General features: G+C 42.9%; 1 protein-coding gene across 2 annotated transcripts in view; it reads right to left on the bottom strand.

Moving 5' to 3' along the window:
• CACNA1I (calcium voltage-gated channel subunit alpha1 I) overlaps positions 1 to 19,028 on the bottom strand; it is a 384,553-nt gene that overhangs the window by 33,373 nt on the left and 332,152 nt on the right. For both annotated transcript variants that reach the window (XM_084811754.1, XM_084811755.1), the window contains 5 exons: positions 15,904 to 16,096; positions 14,694 to 14,845; positions 11,420 to 11,529; positions 9,763 to 9,896; positions 8,301 to 8,371 (listed from right to left, as the gene is read on the bottom strand). In XM_084811754.1, the coding sequence (XP_084667880.1) occupies positions 8,301 to 8,371; positions 9,763 to 9,896; positions 11,420 to 11,529; positions 14,694 to 14,845; positions 15,904 to 16,096 (660 nt within the window). The remainder of the gene's footprint in view (positions 1 to 8,300; positions 8,372 to 9,762; positions 9,897 to 11,419; positions 11,530 to 14,693; positions 14,846 to 15,903; positions 16,097 to 19,028) is intronic.

The following is a 19,028-nucleotide window of genomic DNA, read 5'->3' as shown; positions in this document are numbered from 1 at the left end:
AGATATTCAGATTTTTGCACAATTTTCCCATTTGATCATGTTCGATTTGCACAATTTTCCCATTCACATGAATTGAACAGCACTCCCAAGTGCATGCAGAAATCAAAGGAGAGATGAGCATCGAGTCGATGCTTGGAGAACCTGGGTGAATGCAAACATCGCTTGTTCAGCCATGCCTAGCTGGTTTGCACTTGCACACAAACAACTCCCTATCTCTCCAGAAACTTAGGAAGCTGGAAATATGAGTAAGGGGTTGGGGGAAGCAGTAAGTGCCTTCTGCCCAACTCTCTAGGGTGTCTCCACAAGCAACTTACTGTGAAGTTACTGCATACCAAGGTTGTTTGGGGCACATGATGTTGTGGCCATCCTGCAGCCACTGCAGAGTTTCGTGCTGAAAAACCACTTCTTCTGAGACTACTTTTAGTCCAATTGTTTTCCTTAATTCAGCTTGTCTGTGCTTCTGTTGTGGTGTGCACCAACCCTCCGCATTTACTATGGCATGATAGCCCTGCCCAGGGGTGTGTCTTTCACCTGGCTGTGACCTCACTGACCCAGTCAAGGGGTTTTTCCCCAGTGTTTTCCCCGCCTGTGTTTCCCTGAAGTTTCCACCATTTTGTGGCTGGCCACCAGAGTTCTGAGCTACCTCATGGCATTTACTTCACCTTGCCAACCACTAAACTCTAGTGGCCATCCCCGAAAAGTATAGGTGTGCTCTGGCCAGCCTCTATTTTTTTTTTTTAAATAAATGATTAAAGCAAAATAGCACTTTACTGGGCCAGATCGCAGTTCCAGAGGTAGTTACTGCAGAATCCGTAGCTGTGCATTTAAAAGCTATCCCTATTGTGCGGTAGCGAAATAGGGCATTTGTCCTATATCCCCTATCCCACTATAGCATTATCACACATTTGTCCAGCAGTACCTATACCTCCTATCCCCCCGTCTCCTCCTCCCAGAGCAGAGACTGAAAAAACCTTCTGGCCAGACCCCAGTGGTCGGGCCACTCTTGCAGTAGGATAAGCCACCTGTAGCCGGGCTATACATGGCCTTAGGCTATATATGGAATTAATCCTAAGCAAGTCATTCAGAAATGGAGGAATCTGTATGCACACACCCTTAACAAACATGCCTAACATGCAAACCTCAAACTGCTAAATTTTCCTTAGTTCAAGGGAATGCTGAAATAGCTTAACGTTTCAAAGAAGAAGAAGTAAACAAGCCTCAACAGCCTAGCTATGTGGTTTACAAGGATTAGATATATTGAGAGATCACATCTGAAAAACACCTGGTGCAGGCATGTCTGAGAAGGTGAAAGAAAGGGCATAAAGTAAAATATTTGGAGCAGAGAATGACAGGGAAAAAAGGATCTAATTTCAAAGTACTTTTTCTGCCAGAGTTAATAAATCGGTGAGAAGAATAGCGTCATGGATAATTTGGTGTTGTCCCCTGAAGAGTCAGTGTGCAAAATATGGAAACACGATGCAATCACTTAAGTACAGAACATTTTATTACTGCCTGGAGTGAAACTCACAATGAAGACTTAACTATGGCTTAATCTTTGCTGCTGCCGTAACGCAACTTTATTCAATTAAGTTGCCCTTTGCCTTCTAAAGAAACAAGAAGGCGCTGTGCTTTCTAGACCCCGAATCTCTCCGTTTCTAGAATTGCAAACAGATGAGATAGTAACAGTAGCTGAGAGCCAGACCAGACATGTCACAACAAAACCATGTCCAGAATTGCATTTTTGGGGTGGGGGGCATTTTGGGTCAGGACTGCAGTACTGGGGAATGTAAGCCTTTCCTCCATGTCCCCTTCCCCTATGCCATTTCCCCAGGGGAAATTGCACCTCCCCAAAACCATTATTGATCACTGACGGTAAAACATATAGGTACAATATGGGTAGTTAACCACGTGTCTTCTCTTGTCTTCTCCTCCATGACTAATAGCAGCTTTAGCAAGGGGGTAGTAAGTGATCTCTAACAGGAAAGAGCATGTAGGAAAGGGAGTAAACCCATCTTCCTGCGTTGTGTGCCCCCCCCCCCGGCTACTATTAGGAAAATAAAAAGATGTCAGGAGATCTGATCACAATTTCCCATATAACGTTTAGCTTAGCTCTCTGGCAATGCAATCCTATATGTGTCTACTCAGAAATAAGCTCCACTGAGGTAAAAGATTGCAGCCTGAATGCCCTTTATTTTGGCTTCTAGACATGTCTCTTAGACTTCTTCTAGTTATACAACCATTAGCAACACAACTACTTTTAAAGTTGGTTCTGCAACAGGAAGGGCTAGTTCAGCCTTCCCCAATCTGGTGTCATCAAACATGGGGCTGGGAATTATGGGGGTTGCAGTTCAATGCCCCTGGAGGGCATTAGGTTGGGGAAGGATGGGGTATATATATATATATATATAGAGAGAGAGAGAGAGAGAGAGAGAGAGAAAGAGATTTTAAAGATGGGAGATGAGCTTCTCTGGTATGTCACAGAATTAATCAAAACTGCACTGGAAACAAAGTTCTGTGATTCGCAGATACTATGATTGTAAGGTAGCCAACCACGAGTAACGTTCTTGACCTTAACCTATGCTATGACTATGGACTGTGACTGTGGACTGATTCACATGGTCATTTCGGATGCAGTGAGTCCTTATACACTGACTTTTACCATCTCAGTGTCAGGTGGAGGGTCATTTTTCTGAAATGGCCCCAAAGTGAAAAACCATGGAAGTTTCTGCATAAAGGAAAACCTGATTTTGAAAGGTTTCCTCTGATGTGGTAACTTTTGCAATTTTTACACGTGGCAAATTTCACATAAAAGGCAGTCCTCACATAACACTGAGGTAGTCACATGAGGATTTTACCATCTCAGGATTCACCTCATGTGAATCCTCCCTCTCTGAACATTCATAATTCAGGAGCAGGAGCCACTCTGCACAATAATTCCCTCATTTGTAAGCTGGGGATAAAAATAATGTATTGTGGTGCCTGTTTTCATTGTGGGAAGGGGTGGCCCCTTTATCTGTTTGTGTATACATACAGAGCAGCAACGCACAGGGTTCAGTCTACATTGTGAAGCAGAATGAGATCATGCAAGTCAGTGTGTAACTATTCAAGATAAAGTCTTGGCTTCATTCACACACAGAGATAAGTCGTCTAATCAGTCAACTGACAAATCCCTTTTCATTTTTAGACAAGAATAGATGGAAGATAAGCTGCCTCTTTGGAGCTTCCTTTAGGAATGATCTGATGATCTATGATCAATGGACCTCTTTGGTGCCATTATTCCACCCTTAACAATTCTCTCCAAAGAAGCAAAGGGCAGTGGGGAGGGAAAAATCCAGTTTCCCAGGATGCTCGTCCATCAGGGGGAAATCTGTCAGCCTGCTCTCAGCATGATACCCATGGGAGAGAGGGAGAACATCAACAGCTAATATTTCTCTTGAGCAGCTGCCTTTTGCAAGTCATGCAAATCCCCCTACCCAGCTGCTGGCTTAGTTTCAGGTGACATTTTGCTGCATGCAAAGCAAGGCCCAGACGGAGCAGGAGGCATTGCTTCTCACGGGGCAGAAGTCTTTATAACTGATGAGGCCTTAGACAGGGGAAACTGAGAATGGAAAAAGGAGGAAGATCTAGCAGCAGAGTCAGTCGGGCCTGTTCTTATTTTTTCTTTAAAAACAAAAACGTCTAAAACTGTAAGGTTGGAGCACCAAATAGTTACATAGAAATAAAGAAAAGGGAAATGAGGAAACCTACTCTAGTCTACACTAGGGATGCTTAAGGATTTCATTTGGTCTGCATTTTGAAGCAATCCAACCTGATTTGCAATCCAACCCAGGCTAATATGTGGATCAGAATGCAATTATCCTTTGGTTTTTGCACTTCTCTGAATTTTGAAATTCTGTTCTTGGCTCAAAAAACATACCAAACTACAAATAAATGCACACAAATAAGTATTTTAGGATAAAATGCATACAAAAACACATATTTTTGTGTTCAAAAATAATGCAAATTTTCGTGCTTTTCAAAATCTGCAAATTGATGCAGAAATCGGAATGAACAGCCTAATTAATGAATGTATACATTCATCCATATTCCACACTCCCCATGAAGAGCAGTAGAAGCTTGGTCTGCGGAATCCCTTTATGCACCGTCCCTGCTCACTTCATATATGAGCTAAAGCAAAAGAGACTGAAGAACTGAAGTACATCTGGGATAGAGATGTGAAGGTCTGGAAAAACCCCAGAAACATTTGGGAAAAAAACTCCCCCCCCCCGTTTTTTTCAAAGGACCATTTTTGTTCCCCCCCCCAAAAAACTGGAAAAATTGAACAGCTTTGGAAATATTTTCTTTTAGAATTTAAGATAAAGTATTTATATATTGCTACCCAGCTTTTACTCCCCCCAAAATGATTTCTAAAAACTATGTAATAAGAACACTTTTATAGAAAGACTAGAGATGTAAAATGTCTGGAAATAATGAAGCCATGAGGAAAAATGTTTAAATTATGGATCTAAAGTATATTTTACTGATAGACATATATGCTCAGTTTCCTGAGACGAGTACAGTCACCACTGTGCATTCTTGACAGTAAATGTGTATTCTTGACAGTCTGAGTTTTGTTCTATAGAGCCTTTTGTTTCTGTAGCAGTCATTCAGGGCACCATCCTATGGGGATAGTCATCTGCCTTGGAACTTGGAGGCGACTGTCTATCCAATGCAGGGCGAGAGGAGCACAGAGGGGTCTTTGCCTCTACGCTCCAGCTGCCCTGCATTTGCAGCTAGACAGCTGATTTCGGCTGTCTAGCTGCAGTGCTTCGGAGTGTGTGTGTGTGTGGGGGGGGGACGACAGCTGGATGATGCATAGGAAGCATCTTACCAGCCCTTCCAAGGTCCCCTCCCCTCCCAGCCCCGGGAATGCCCCCTTTCCTTACGCTTCATGCTGCTCTTACGAGTGCAGAGCCCAGGATGATCTGCACCTCCTATGAAGGGGCGGGGGTGGGGGCAGGGGCAGGGAGGTGGTTTTCTGGGAACTGAATAATCCCATGGCTGTCCAGCTGCTGTCTAGCGGCCATAGGATTGCCCCCTTAATGTAGTGCTAATCTATTTAACCAATAATTACAATTTTACTAACTGAGTTTGCTTTTAAAATATGATAATTTCATGAGCAAACTAAGTCATACATAAAATAACTTTAGGAATAGAAAGGCCGCTTTATGTTCCTAAAGCAGCCCCCCCCCCAACCTGGTGACCCCCAGATGTTTTGGAGTACAGTGCCCAGAATTCCTGGCCATGGGCCATGCTGCCTGAGGCTGATGGGAGCTGAAGTCCACAATATCTGGAGGGCACCAGGTAGGGCATGGCTGTCCTAAAGCAACAAAGTGACTTTACACCTGTAAAGATTGCATAAAGAAAAAAAAAAAAGCATTACTTATTTTTCAGTTTTTCCCCAAATTTCCCCCCCCCCCAAACACCCCCCGGAAAACCCCTGTTTTTTTCCTTCAAAATTTCCAGAAACTTTAAATCTCTAATCAGGGAAGGGGCCATAGTTCAGTGGTGGAGCACATGCTTGCACAAAGAAGGTCCTAGGTTCAATCCCTGGCATCTCTAGGTAGCACTATGAAAGAATCCTGCCTGAAGCTGCTGCTACCAGTCAGCGTCAACAACAATACTGGTCTAGATGGATCAAGGGTCTGACTCAATAGAAGGCAGCTTCCTATGTTCCTATCATTAGTAGTCAGTGAAATCTGAAATCCTTGCAGAACTTCAGCTGGCAGATGGCTAAAATAGATGTTATACACAGATGTGTATAAAATTACCCTGCCATATCCCTGCCATGGAACTGTGTAAAATCACCGTGACATGGGGGTAAATAACGCCACATTTTACAGGATGTGTACAATCACCCTGGCATGGGATTGGAGGAATGATCTGTGGGGATGCTGAACCCTTTCTTTACATACTTTTCCCCCACTCCAAATTGCCCCCCCCTCCCATAGTAGCTTTTCTTCCTGCAGGGATTTAGGGTATGTTTTTCTACATTTAAGTTGCAATCTTATGCATACTTACCTGGGAGTAAATCCCATTGAACTTAATAGGACTTACTTCTGAGGAGACATGCATAGGATTGCGCTGTTGAACTCCCATGGGATGGGGGGAACAGCTACTTAGGGGGCTCTCTGGGATGGAGAAACCATCTCTCTTCCTCTGCTGTTGTCCAATCCTGATTGCCCCCCTGGGAGTGGTGTTCATAGTTTCAAAGGGGGCATCAGGGTGATGCTACATAAAGGGTCTAGTTTGGCCCTGGGAATCTCATTTTTGAAAATAATATGCTTGCTAGCCCTCATCATTGAAGAGAAAAGGCAGACATGGTGGAGGCAGACATTACCAAAATCTCTGGGGGAAAAAAAGATGGCCTTGGACAGACTTTCCTTGTCCTCTGCCATGCCAGTCCCAGCCAAAATATGTCAGACTCTGAGAATCCTGAAACCAGAACATATGATGCAAAAGTAAGTACTATTCTGCATTGTTACATTATTTACTTTGAGCACCAAATGTATGCATTCTTAGAGCAGAGAACATCCATCTCAGTGAGATAAAGCAAAATAAGAAAAGTAGCAGTAGAATAATTTAACACTGTGTGAAAACAGTGTGTTAAATGAGGCTCAAATGGATCAAAGAAGCTAAGGGATAAAGAGCTAATTACCTGAATAGTGTTTCTCTTCCTGAACTGTGAAATGAAAGTGAGTGGAGCTAATGGACTTGAGTAACTGTAGTGTTTTTGCAAGTGGCAGGTGTGCTGAATCAGCATGACTGACTCTTGTAATCCACATAGGGTTGGAACCAATCATGGGTAATCCAGAGCTCCACTGTTGTTATGGGTTCACAGAATGGGACAGGGCCTTGAAGGTCATCTAAGCAATCCTCTGCTTGATGCGAGACACCAGAGTCAGAGCATCTCCAACACAGGAGTTACCATCACTGGGTTGGTTCCTTGACCCTTTGAAATCAATGAGACAAGTTAGCCATGATTAACTTAGGTCCCATTGATTTCAGTGGGCCTCCTGGAAGCATGACCTATGTCTGGATCCAACTCATTGTTTCTGCATCATGGTTGCCTTTGGTACTGATCCTGCTAGTATGTTTGGACTAGCAGGGACGAGCATGGTTAGTATGGGCTGCACAAGTGCCCATTATGTTGGCATGTCAATTTCCCTCAAAAGCACTATGATTGTTGGAGAACCTGAGTGGTGAAAATGCAGTATGAGGTCCCAAAACGAAAATATGATGACCTCAGACATGCTCTGCTAATGAATAGTTCTATGAGAGTTGCAAACTTGCCATTTCACATGTTTTATTTATTAGGGAACATGAATCTTAATTCTTAGTATTTTTAATTAGTAAACTAGAAATGTGCAAACTTGCATATTCATACACACCAACATAGCTGGCCCAGTAAAAGATGTTACTTTATCGGTTTTGTACTTTTAAATTCTCTTTGTAAAATAAGAATGGGACTTCATGTTTGCAGGGACCAGTTGGGTGGGGTGGGGAAAAATTGTGGTATGTATTTTTAAAAAGGTCAGAAGATCAAAGTTTGTCTTGTTTTTAATATTTTAGAATGTTTAACATGTGCAATGCAGTCCTATGTGTGTTTACTCAGAAACAATTCCTACTGTGTTCAATGGGGCCTACTCCCTAGTTAGTGTGCTTAGGACTGCAGCCATAGGCTACAATCCTGCATTCACATATTTGGGAGAAAGTCCTCTTGAACCCAGTTGGTCTTCCTTATGAATACATAAGCACAGGGTTAGGCTGTTAGGGCTGGAAGCAGTCCAGGCCTACTTTCCTTCCCCCTCAGGTAGAGATGGATGAATCAGTCTATTTCTGGACTATATCAGTTCTGCGTGTATTTTATCGTAAGTCTGCTCTGTTCAATTTCTGCATCAAACTGCAGTTAAAACACACAGACAGGAAAAATCTGCATTTATTTTTGTACACAACATTCCCTAATATACATATTTTGTATGCAATGTTTCCTAATATATGCATTCTTATAAGCAATTTTTGAGCCAAGAACTGCAGAGAAGTGCACAGTCCGGAGGATAACTGTGTTCCGAGCTGCATATTAGCCCGGAAAGGGCCAAATAGGTCTGTTCACTTAAAAATACAGACCAAACAAAATCCCATCCCCCCTATCCCTACCCTCAGGTATGGCAGCCTCAGCCCAACTCCTGATTAAACATTTTGCACTCTCGAACTAAAGGATTAGTGCAGAATTATACATAAAAAGAAATGGCCTTTCTTACCTGTGGAAGTGCTTGCACAACTGTGTCCAATAAAGCTCGCATCCCCGTTGCCATCTTCAGGAGTTTCAAAACTGTCATGAGAAAGAGAACCGAGGGGTGATTCAATGCTAGGGCAGTGCATGGTGCTTTGCTGTTCACATAGGAGCAGCATACCAAATAGTCATGCTGTTGCTAGTCTGTCTCCCAGCATCTCACCTTGTTCTCTCCACTATTCACTTCCTTTCAATTTGTACCCATCAACCCAGCTACTCTCTGTTTGACCCCCTTCTATTTCTCTCTGTGCTCTTGAGGGCTTTGCATCTCTTGTTTGACTTTCACTCCAGTTTGCCCTTTCTGTACATCTACAGTACCACACACTTTTTGCAAGCACAGTTTTGAGAAGTGTTAAGTCATGTCAGTTTTGGGTGATGAGGCATCAGCATTGCAAGCAAGGCTGGAAAGTACCAGGCAAACAAAAGCTGCATGGTAAGGACTTATGAATGGGTGACCTTTCCTGAGCTCAGTTTGGAACTGGCGTGTCTAAAATGAGCTCATTTGGGCTCGATTTGAACAAGGCTGAAATTGGCTCATTTACACTCCAGCCCATTCTGAGCTCCAGGCTTTGTTGCACTTGTAATATCTTTGGAAAGCTGATATCATTGGAAACATGGAGACCACCCTTTTCCCACACTGAGAAATGATACTTCTCAGCAGTCACGGTGTCCAGGATGCACATACACATGCTGTTGGGTACCTTTAGGAACTTTAGTTTCCCAGGTTTCCTGGATCTTTACTAAGGACTGAAATCATAGTACTACAGACCTTGACATCCACAATGCTGCTACAGGGCCTAATGAAAGTTGCAAGAACAGCCCTTCTTATTGCTGCTACCATCACTACGTAAGTGTTAGTGGGAAAGGATTCATTACTATAGGTGCCTAAATTTTGGAGGCTTGGCTTGGCTCTTAATTAGCCCACGAGTTCCTAACTGGGAAGGTTCATACTCTGAACATCCAAATTGTCAACGTTGGCTGCATTACTTGCAAAGTTACATGGGAATCCAGGCTAAGTATGTCAGGCAAAGCTCCAAACTGGCTATAGCACAAATTAGTTGGATGTGCCTCTCTATGGAGGCTGTTCAGTCATCATCACATAACAAAGGAAGAGTGCCCCAGTCTCACCTTTGGGGAAAATCTAGAACACAGAGAACCTGCATACAGTTAAAAATAGAATAACTACACATACTGGACAACCATGTTGGATAAACATGGTACAGGTGCCTGCACGACTGTGTATGTGCGCTTCTTGCATGCACACAGAAGATGACCAATGATATAAGCATCAGACACACGTGAGACCCCCAATTTGGTTTAGCATAGGGGCCCCATGATTCTTTATCTTCCCCTGCCTACACTCCTACTAATGCATTCTTCTCCATAACATAGCTATATGTCAGCCTGTGCTTTGTAGCCCCCTTTCTCACCTCGGGCAATGCGCAGCACTCTCATGATGCGGATGATAGTGGGGTTGATGGGAAGGGCAGCATTGATTTCAATCTCCTCAAGTGTGATGCCCATGACTGAGAGCAGAACAATGGCCAGGTCCAGTTGGTTCCACCTTTAAGAAATTGGGAAGAAAAAATAGAGCTTTCCCTGCTTCACTGAAAGATGGAAATCAATTTATTCCTACATTAAAAATAAAATAAAACAACAAACTAAGTACAGCTTATGATCAGGGTATTTGGAATTTTGTACTAATCAAGTGTTCAATTTTTTTAGTTGGAATAAACATGCAAATCTGTATTCATTTACTTCATTGGTGTCAGGGTGGACACTGAGCCCATAGAATCCCAGAGTAGTTCTGATTCTGAGGAAGAGCAGTCGCTCCTGGGAGAGGAGTGCGCTCCACTTTCCCAGGACCAACAGCTGATGGAGATTCCTCCCACCAGCATTCCTAGTTTAGGTAGCAGTCCAGGGAGTGACCAAGCACAGATAGCAGACTTGGTGGATGTGCGACGCAGAGAGCGGCGCCAGATGGAGGGCGCGGAAAGGAGGCGAAGTGCCAGGTTGGCGTGCAAACAACGGCTGCGCCCAGAGGCTCCAAGGGAAAAGGGGAGGGACTCTCCCTAGTCCTTAAGTTCAGGGGTCTGCCAGTAATTCCCTTTCAAACGGGGACCAACTGTTCCAACTTAGGGCATAGGTACTGTGCTGCTCAGATCTAGTTGCAACCGGTATAGTTGTTAAGTTGTAAAAGAAGAATAAAGCTTTGAAAGGAATTCCTTTGTCTGTGTCTGGACTTGGCTACTGGTTTAGACTGAGAGAGACCTCCAAGGAGCCCTCGACAATTGGCATCATTTATTCTGGCTGCTCAGTTTGTTTTGATGAGGTTTTATCTTTTGTCAAATTTGATTTTCTGGTTTTTTTAAAAAGTTACATGGAGATTCCTGAGCCAGACCAATGGTCCCTCTCACCCAGTATTGTCTACTTTGAGTGGCAGTAGCTCTCCCAGGCCTGCTATCTCAGATTCTTTAGCTGGAGATGCCAGGGATTGAACCCGGGACGTTGTGGTGTACCCTTGAGCTATGCTGATTGGTGAAGGAGCTAAGCGATGCATAACACACTGGGGGACAACCATTTTATAAAGGTGAAAAGATGAATAACATAATGGGAAATGATAGTGGCATCCTATTGAGTGAGGAAATATTTAACGTTGACAAAGAGTAACCCATCTATTCTTCCTTTATCTTCTAAACTTTATTTTTGTAAACACTTTGGTGATCATAGGTTTTCTGAGTTTTTCATAACAAAATCAAGAGTTGCAAACCTCTTTTTTCCCCCACATTCAGGATTCTACAATCAGACCAGTTTCCAACACATCGTACAATTTAGGATACACAGTGTACTTTGCTTTGTCATCTAATCACTCATTTTTGACAACACTGATCCACAGCTCTACATGGTCATTGGCAAAGGATATTAGGAATGAGTCCCTTAGGGCGCAATCTCATGGGGATAGGCGGCCATCTCCAAACTCGGAGGTGACCACCTATCCAATACAGGGCAGGAAGCACAGAGAATCATGGAGGGGATGTCTGATCTTCTGTGCCGCACAGAATATGACTCACATTCCTTCCTGCTCACCTGTCTTTGAAGAAACGTCTCAGCCCAAAGGCCACAAGCTTCAGAACCGCCTCCAGCACAAAGACCGTAGTGAACATGTAGTTGCAGTACTTAAGGGCAGTCTCCAGAGACTATGGAGAGAAGGAAGAGGGTACATTAATAATATCAAGCCCCTTGGCTGGCCTGTGATTGGTTAAGAATTGTTTAAGAATCAAGAGGGTGACGCTATGGAAGTCAGCTTACTCCTTTTTTTGAGCACACATACATACAATCTTCTTCCCTGGACTGAGTTCAGGAGAAACCCATTTTTTCCAGGTTACGCAGATGACAAATGTACATAGCTCTGATTGGCCCACCCTTGGGTTGGTCAGAATGCCCCCTCTCCCGCGTGCTGGAGCAGAGTTGTGCACAGTGCTGATTGGCTGCTCTTTGTGTCAATGATACCTCTCCCCATCTCGGAGCAGTTTTCCAAGGGTAATTTCTCTCACTTTGGAATACAAAACAAAATGCTGAAAAATGTTTCATCAGATAGATATGCAAGGCGCTTGAGAAACATGGCAATTCAGACCCATTAGCTGTACAAACAAACTGCTCCTGGTGGAGATGAAAACTGCTAGAACTGGCTTGTTGATACAGATCAACACAGCTGACTGTATTTTTTTGACTTTCCTTGGGGGCTGTCATGATGAGTGCCTGCACTTCAAAATTTACCATGACACCACTGTGTATCAGTTTGCAAAGAGTAGTGTGAATAGGTGCACATGTATATACTCAGATTATAATGATTTGTTATGCAATCCTGTATATGTCTACTCAGAAGTAAGTCCCACTGAGTTCAGTGGGGATTACTCCCAGTTAAGTGGGTAGAGGATTGCAGCTTTAATTAAATAAACTACTAAATACGAAAGAGGAGTGGGGCATGATTATGACTGATACCGAAGGAGATGTGAAATATTTGTCCAAATGGCAACTGGCAATCCAAATGGCAATCTAAGGGATATTGTGGTAAGAAGTGCATTTCTGGGGTATTTATTTTAGTGCAACGCAAAGTAAAACCCTGACATAGAGTGTAAACCAGAACTGGACATGGTATTAGATGCAGATGGCGTATGTTACTATAGCACATTATGCAAAATTTGATTGATGAAGATTCATCCTATCTAGATGGAAATGAGTCATATTTCATTCCATGCCATGAGGCTATCAGGTCATTCTTCTGCTCTGAACATTCATTGTTCATCTGACTGAGCGTGGGTGGTATGAAAAAGATCAAAACATCATGTCACAGCAACTCTTGTCATCAGAATTGTAGGGCAGTTTTTTACGATATTAACTGATGAGTAAATAAATCAGAATTTTCCAAGAGAACACTCTGTTGGGGGCAGCTCCCCACCTTTGTTGAAGAAGCTGAGAATTAACTTTTCCACAGCATTTAGTGGACTTTTTCAAAATCAGTGAACTTGTATGAGTTCCTGCAACTCACCAAAAGGATTATGTTTGCCATATCTGGTTGAAGATTTGTTGGGGATAACAAGGAGGGAGGTGGCTTAAGGAGCCTTGCAGCATAAACCAAAGAAGATTGGGATGCAGGAGTACAGCATGCTCAGGTTAGTTCCTCTGCTTCAATACAAGGTATAAACCATGGGGGTCCGGCAGGGCAAATTTGCTTTTCAAGTCCAACAGGAAGAGAAAGTGTGTTAATGGCTGCAGTCTCAGCCACTTGAGATTTTAGAACTTAAAGACTTTGTCTCAAATACCCCCTTCAACATGGCAGGTTCTGGAGGCAGGGGTTTCCTGACACAGAAATAAATGGGATATTCCTTGGCAGAGAAAGAAAACCCTTTCATTTCACATTATATACATTTACCCGCGGGGAGCCAAAAATTCAGTTTCTGAACTAAGCTTCTCCAATGCATTTATGTGTGTTTCGGTAACAGCATCCTTCTGGCTTAGGAGAATTAGATGAATTCTGTCTGTAAGATCTCTTGTGGCATTTCCCCCTAATGGGTGATGAACTCCCTTGAGCCTAAGCTAAATGGAGCACCAGGCGTAGCAAATATGTTGGATCATGCTATATAAATCTCATCCATCTTGTGGCAAGCTGCAAACTGTTCCAGCACTACATGCACTGTGCTAGCATTCCCTGTATTTCTAAAGAGGAGAAAATAGAGAGGGACTTTAAGAAGTGGGCTTGTCAACTAGTTTGTGCTGATCTGCTACAGCCATCCCGTTGGTCAGCTCAATTTAGGAAAAATATGGCACAGCATTATTCTTCATCTTTCAACAGACACAGTAAAAGGTAGTGTAGGTGGCTCTGAGAAACTATATAATGATCAGACTAAGGTTAGAGGAAGCTGTCCATTTTGGTTCCACTTAGTTTCTAATTTTTCCAACCTTAAGTTTGTTTCCTCCTGGTTTTGCATTAGCCTGCATTAAAAAAAAAGAAAAAGACTGGAGGATTTTCATGCCCATCTCTCCTAATATATGCATTTTTATTTGAACTTTTTCTTAATATACACATTTTCCATAATATAATGCATTTTTATGTTATTTTCACGAATATACACATTTTTGTGCACACTTTCCCTCAATATATGCATTTTGTATGCATTTTTAATTGGAGAACTGCATTGCAAAATTCAGGAAAGTGCAAATATTGAAGTATAGCTGCATTTTGGTTCATGTATTGGTTCAGGAAAGACCCATTAGGTTGCATGGCTGGCTGGGGCATGCTGGGAGTTGTAGGACTTTTTTCTGTCTAAACATGCATAGGATTGCACCCTTAGGGAAGTTTATAGTAAACATGACCACAATGAATTTCTTCCCCATCCCTAGTTCAGACCAGACATGTGTCCTAGTCAAGCAAGTTTATCTAGTAAATGTATTAAAGAGGAGAAAATAAGATGGTAGGTATGAAGGAATGGCAAAAGGAAAAGTTGTCTTTTACTTTGTGACTAGCTCTTCTCAGCAACTCATGCTGGATATGTTTTATGTTCCCAGCTCATTTTCTAATGGCTGCAAAGTTTTCCTTCTAAATGCTAGACACCTATTAATATATATATATCTATATCTATCTATATCTATCTATCTATCTATCTATCTATCTATCTATCTATCTATACATGCATATACACACACACACACACACATATATATATATATACACACACATACATACACACAGTATATGTATATATTTGGCAAGAAGGAGCTCTTTTAATGAAAAAGGTGGAAGGAGTGCAAGGGAGAGGAAAGAAGGCACAGAGGCAGGATTTAGTCCCTTGAATTCACTCACCATTGGTTGGTTGTAGTGCTCCAGGGACATGGTGACGACGTTGAGGCAAATGATGAAGGTGATGAAGATGTCCAAGTAGTGGCTAGTGCAGACCGAATGGATGAGGAGGCGGATAGAGCAGTAGGTGGCATAATACGGCAAGCGCTGTGCTTCTTCAGTAGCAGTGGGGTAACAGTCCAGGAAAGGATAGAGAAGAGAGGGGGAGCAGGTGGGGAAGGAGAGAGAGAGAGAGAAGAGAGGGAGAGATGGAGGGAGGGAGGGAAGAGGTGAAGAAACAATGGGAAAGAAGTGAAAGAAAAGAAATGGATCAAGACAATATGAAAAAGAAACAGAAAGGAAAACACAGACAACATGGAAGAAGATATAATAAAAAGAAGCAGAAGGGGGTGGGGAATGAGGTGAATGAGTACAGGGAAGGTGGGGAGAGGACAGGAGAGGGTGAGAGTGAGAGTGACAGAAAGAATCTGTTAGTCCTGTGTTTGTGGAAATGATACTGAACTAGCATTACATGCACCAAAAAATTAAGTTTACAAATGATAAAGGGAAAAAAGCAACCTTAGAAGAGGAAAAACTGAAGGAAGGAAAAGATAAGGAAGCTCCATGGTATTGGGAACAAGGCACATTCAAATAGGGTTTTAAGAAGAAGATGAGGGGAGAGAGCAGGGGAGGGAAAGGAGAATAATTACTGTCACTAGTGCATTTTTTGTGTTTCTTTCATCACGTTACAAAAAAGATAACACAGCACACCGGAACAGGGATTCTCTCCATTCCAAGGCTACCTTCAAATATGATGGCTGAAATAATTACAAGAGCTCCAAGGCTTGGTAGAAGACTCAAATATCCTCTTCTTCCTTTGGTGGACCTTCACTTAATCTGTCAGACAGTGGCTAATGCCACAGATCCCATTTACCCAAGGGGCTGCTGATGTTATAATTATTTAGAAAGGTTCTCTAAAGGTACAGAAAGGGAGTGGCATCCTTGTACAAAACATCCAGCACATGCCTAGGGCTTTGGGATGAAGAAGGGCCGAACTGAATGAAGCATTTGGCAGCACCTCAAAGACATTCCACCAAGAGGCAAGCATCTCTGAGAGTTTTAACACCCACATATGCCTTGTATCGGTCAGGTTTTAAAAAAAGAAGAAGAGGAAAAGAGTTTTCTGAGAAAACCTCAGTCTACGAACCAACAAAACACTTAAGTTGTCCCTTACTCCTGCGCTTCTTCTCTAGGCGCCTCAGGCGCTTCTCCTCCCGCCGCCGGGCCTCCTCTGCCTCTTGGTGTTGCCGGCATTTGTGGAAGTTCTCTACCACCACCCCTACAAACATGTTGAGCACGAAGAAGCTGACGATGAGCAAGAAAGAAATGAAGTAAAGGAGCATCCAAGGGTTGTTGTTGGTCACTGGCTGGATTTTTTTTAAAAAAGCAAAAAAAAAACAAAAACAAAAAGGGCTGTGGTTAGCATGTTGGTTATTATAAAAAGGGTTATGATGAGGGAAAGACCAAGATGATGGTTTTATTGGTGGAAATCAGAGATTTTGGAAAATAAGGAAGACAGCTAGAATCTGTGATTGTTATGACAAATAGAGACCAGTGAAATTTCACAGAAATATGGGGTAGGGCACATTCTTTCTCCTCTCAAGCACCAGAGAGTCATGTTAGACATTTGCTAGAGTCTTTAGAGGTGGTCCTTTCTTCACTACATTCTCTTCTGTCCAGCTGTTGGGGAAGCCATGGCTTATATGTGCAAACAAAAGTACTGTCAGCAGTAACGTGCATGTATGCCTTGTATCACAAACAGCTCTTTTGTTAATATGGGAGCAACTCAAGAGCTAGAGCAGTGTAATGATTAAGAATGACCACTGAGCTGGGCACTTTCTGGTTCACTGGGTAGCCTTAGGCAAGTCACTGTACTCATCCTCAGTCCTCCCCCGAATCTGTAATATAATAATAGTGGCATTCCCCACATGAATGTTATATGAATTGTGAAGCAGATCTCCCTGCTTACTGGGGAACTCGAATTTGTAGGGACGCATAGGGAGGAAGTGGGAAGGGCTGAAAGAAGCGGCTGTGGCACCAGAGCCTTCCAGAGTGGTTGAGAGGCCCGCTGAGCTAATTGCACTGCAGGGAGGACCAGAGGGAGAACTTTCTCCCTCTGGGCCGCCAAAAGCCTATATGTAAATGGGCCACCACTGCAGCTTCAGCATTACTGGCTCCAACTTCCCCAGCCACCCACACCTGGTAGCAATAGGTCTTGCAATGAACAGACATTAGTCGCTGGTTAATGGGGCTGGAAAGGAATTTTACCTGCATCTCAACTGGCAATACAGAGCAAGGTTTTTGCCTTCCCCATTGCAAGATTACATCATGTAAATAAGACCATGTTGTAAATAAGTGGACTTGTGCTATAGATAAACTCTTTGGGGACACTTCAGTTGATAATGTTTCATGTCACAACTATGTAGGCATGCAAGGCTGGATCTATTTGTGAGGAGGAGTGGGATTGGGCTTCCCACTCCCCTATAGTGGGGTCCCCATAAGGGATCTTGGGAATGTGGCACCAAGACCAGCCCAGAGTGAGGGCTGTAAGCTTGCCACATCCAGGGTGGTGGAAAGGGGTTCACATGAGCGGTATGTGCCATGGTGAACCCCTGCCTGCCCCCCCACTGCCGCTTTTGGTAAGTGGGCCAGGATGGGGGAATGGACTGCCTGATGACAGGATCTATGCCCCATGCCTCCACTAACCCCATTCAAGCAAGAACCAATAAAAGTTGTGGCCTATTTTTTTAACCCATCCAAGTCTGTGTGTCTACATTTTCTCTTCTCCTTTCACCACCTGGTCGCAGCTAGACACTGCCCCAGATAATAATTTATATGAAATGCTTAGGGAAAATCAAAATAATCAATCCATCTGTTTTTTTTTACTTCCCCTCATCCAATTAAAAAGGCTTTCAGAGTTATTGGATTCTTTCACATGATAATGTTGCAGAAACTTTAAAATGGCATGATTCCCCTGTCCCTCCACCCCTGCAAATCTGTGAACTCAACTTTTAAAAAACATAGGAATCCAATATCAGAGCTTACTAAACTCCTTAACATGTTGTCCCATTAGGGTGTGGAGCATGTGCCTGCGCGTGTGGGGGTATGTGGGGGTGGCATTAATATTTAGTTAGCTAGGAATACTAATTTTGGTAGGTGGAATACAGGCATCATAATTACAGTATCAGAGAAGTGAATGATAATTATAATAATTGTCGAAAGAACTCATTTAGCAATGTATACACAAAGAATTAATATTCAATCACCATTATCAAGCATAAGCACCATTAAATAACTGGAAGTTAGTACTGGCATAGCAGCATCTTAGCGACAAAGACCTTTGGGCTGTGTGTGTGTGTGGGGGTAAATTTTCCACCTGTGATGCCAAAGAGAGCTTCCATGTGGTAAATAAAGTGAGAGAGGTCTAAGGATCTTCTACATGATTTTTAAAAACAGCAACAATAAAAAACACTGCCCTAAAATGTTCTCTTTGTGATATATCCATAGCAGAATGGATTCCGCACCACTAGTATGGAATCCTGTTCCATGTACTGGAAAGGGGAGATGTCTTGCTGAAGAGTAGGGGAGAGAAGCTGTACTTCTCTCTGGAACTTTTAACTAGCATCAGGCGAGATGTGTATCCCAGCTGCAGAGGGAGAATGCAGGGCCCACAACTGAGTTGAAACAACAGTGACACAAAGAAAGCTAATGAAATTGTGGGGGGTTGCTGCAGAGTGACAGAGTAAAAGAACTACATGAGCATTTCTGTACTAAAATAGTTAGGGGAACTTGTCCCTAACGAAGTGAACTGTACTAAAATGCAACTTATTAAAAGCTCACAAAATGGCACAGGTGGTGGGGAAAAGGGCATCATGGGTAACTAATGATGTCAGAGGCACTATCCAATAAGTGTTCACGACATTCCTACAACCACAGTCCACATAGCAATTCCAGTTACAGATGACATGAGTATTCGGACAGAGGTGCTTGGGAAAGCTTGACCTTTTCAGGTTGAACTTTGGGATGCTCATGCATTCCTAGCAGGTGGATGTGTTGGGCAGGGATTGGGGATGGTGGAATTACATTTATCCCAGGTACAAAATACTGCAGATTGCTTGCTGGAGAAAAACAATAGAAGCAGTGCCCTGAGGAATGATGTCTAAACAGCCCCACCGCCACAAGAACTGCGTAAACAATTGCACATTTACTGCACAGCATAAAGCAGGATAGTCTGAAAGGTCCTCAGAATAGGAAGTCTTGAGTACACCCAGAAATCCCTCTTTAGCCAAATGACTAGTT

The sequence above is a fragment of the Heloderma suspectum genome, chromosome 7 (assembly GCF_057233095.1).
Source record: "Heloderma suspectum isolate Gila_16-S chromosome 7, 16-S_ref, whole genome shotgun sequence".
In the NCBI taxonomy this organism is placed as follows: Eukaryota; Metazoa; Chordata; class Lepidosauria; order Squamata; family Helodermatidae; genus Heloderma; species Heloderma suspectum.
Note: the sequence above shows the minus strand (reverse complement) of the source record. Positions and strands in the feature narration are given on the sequence as shown.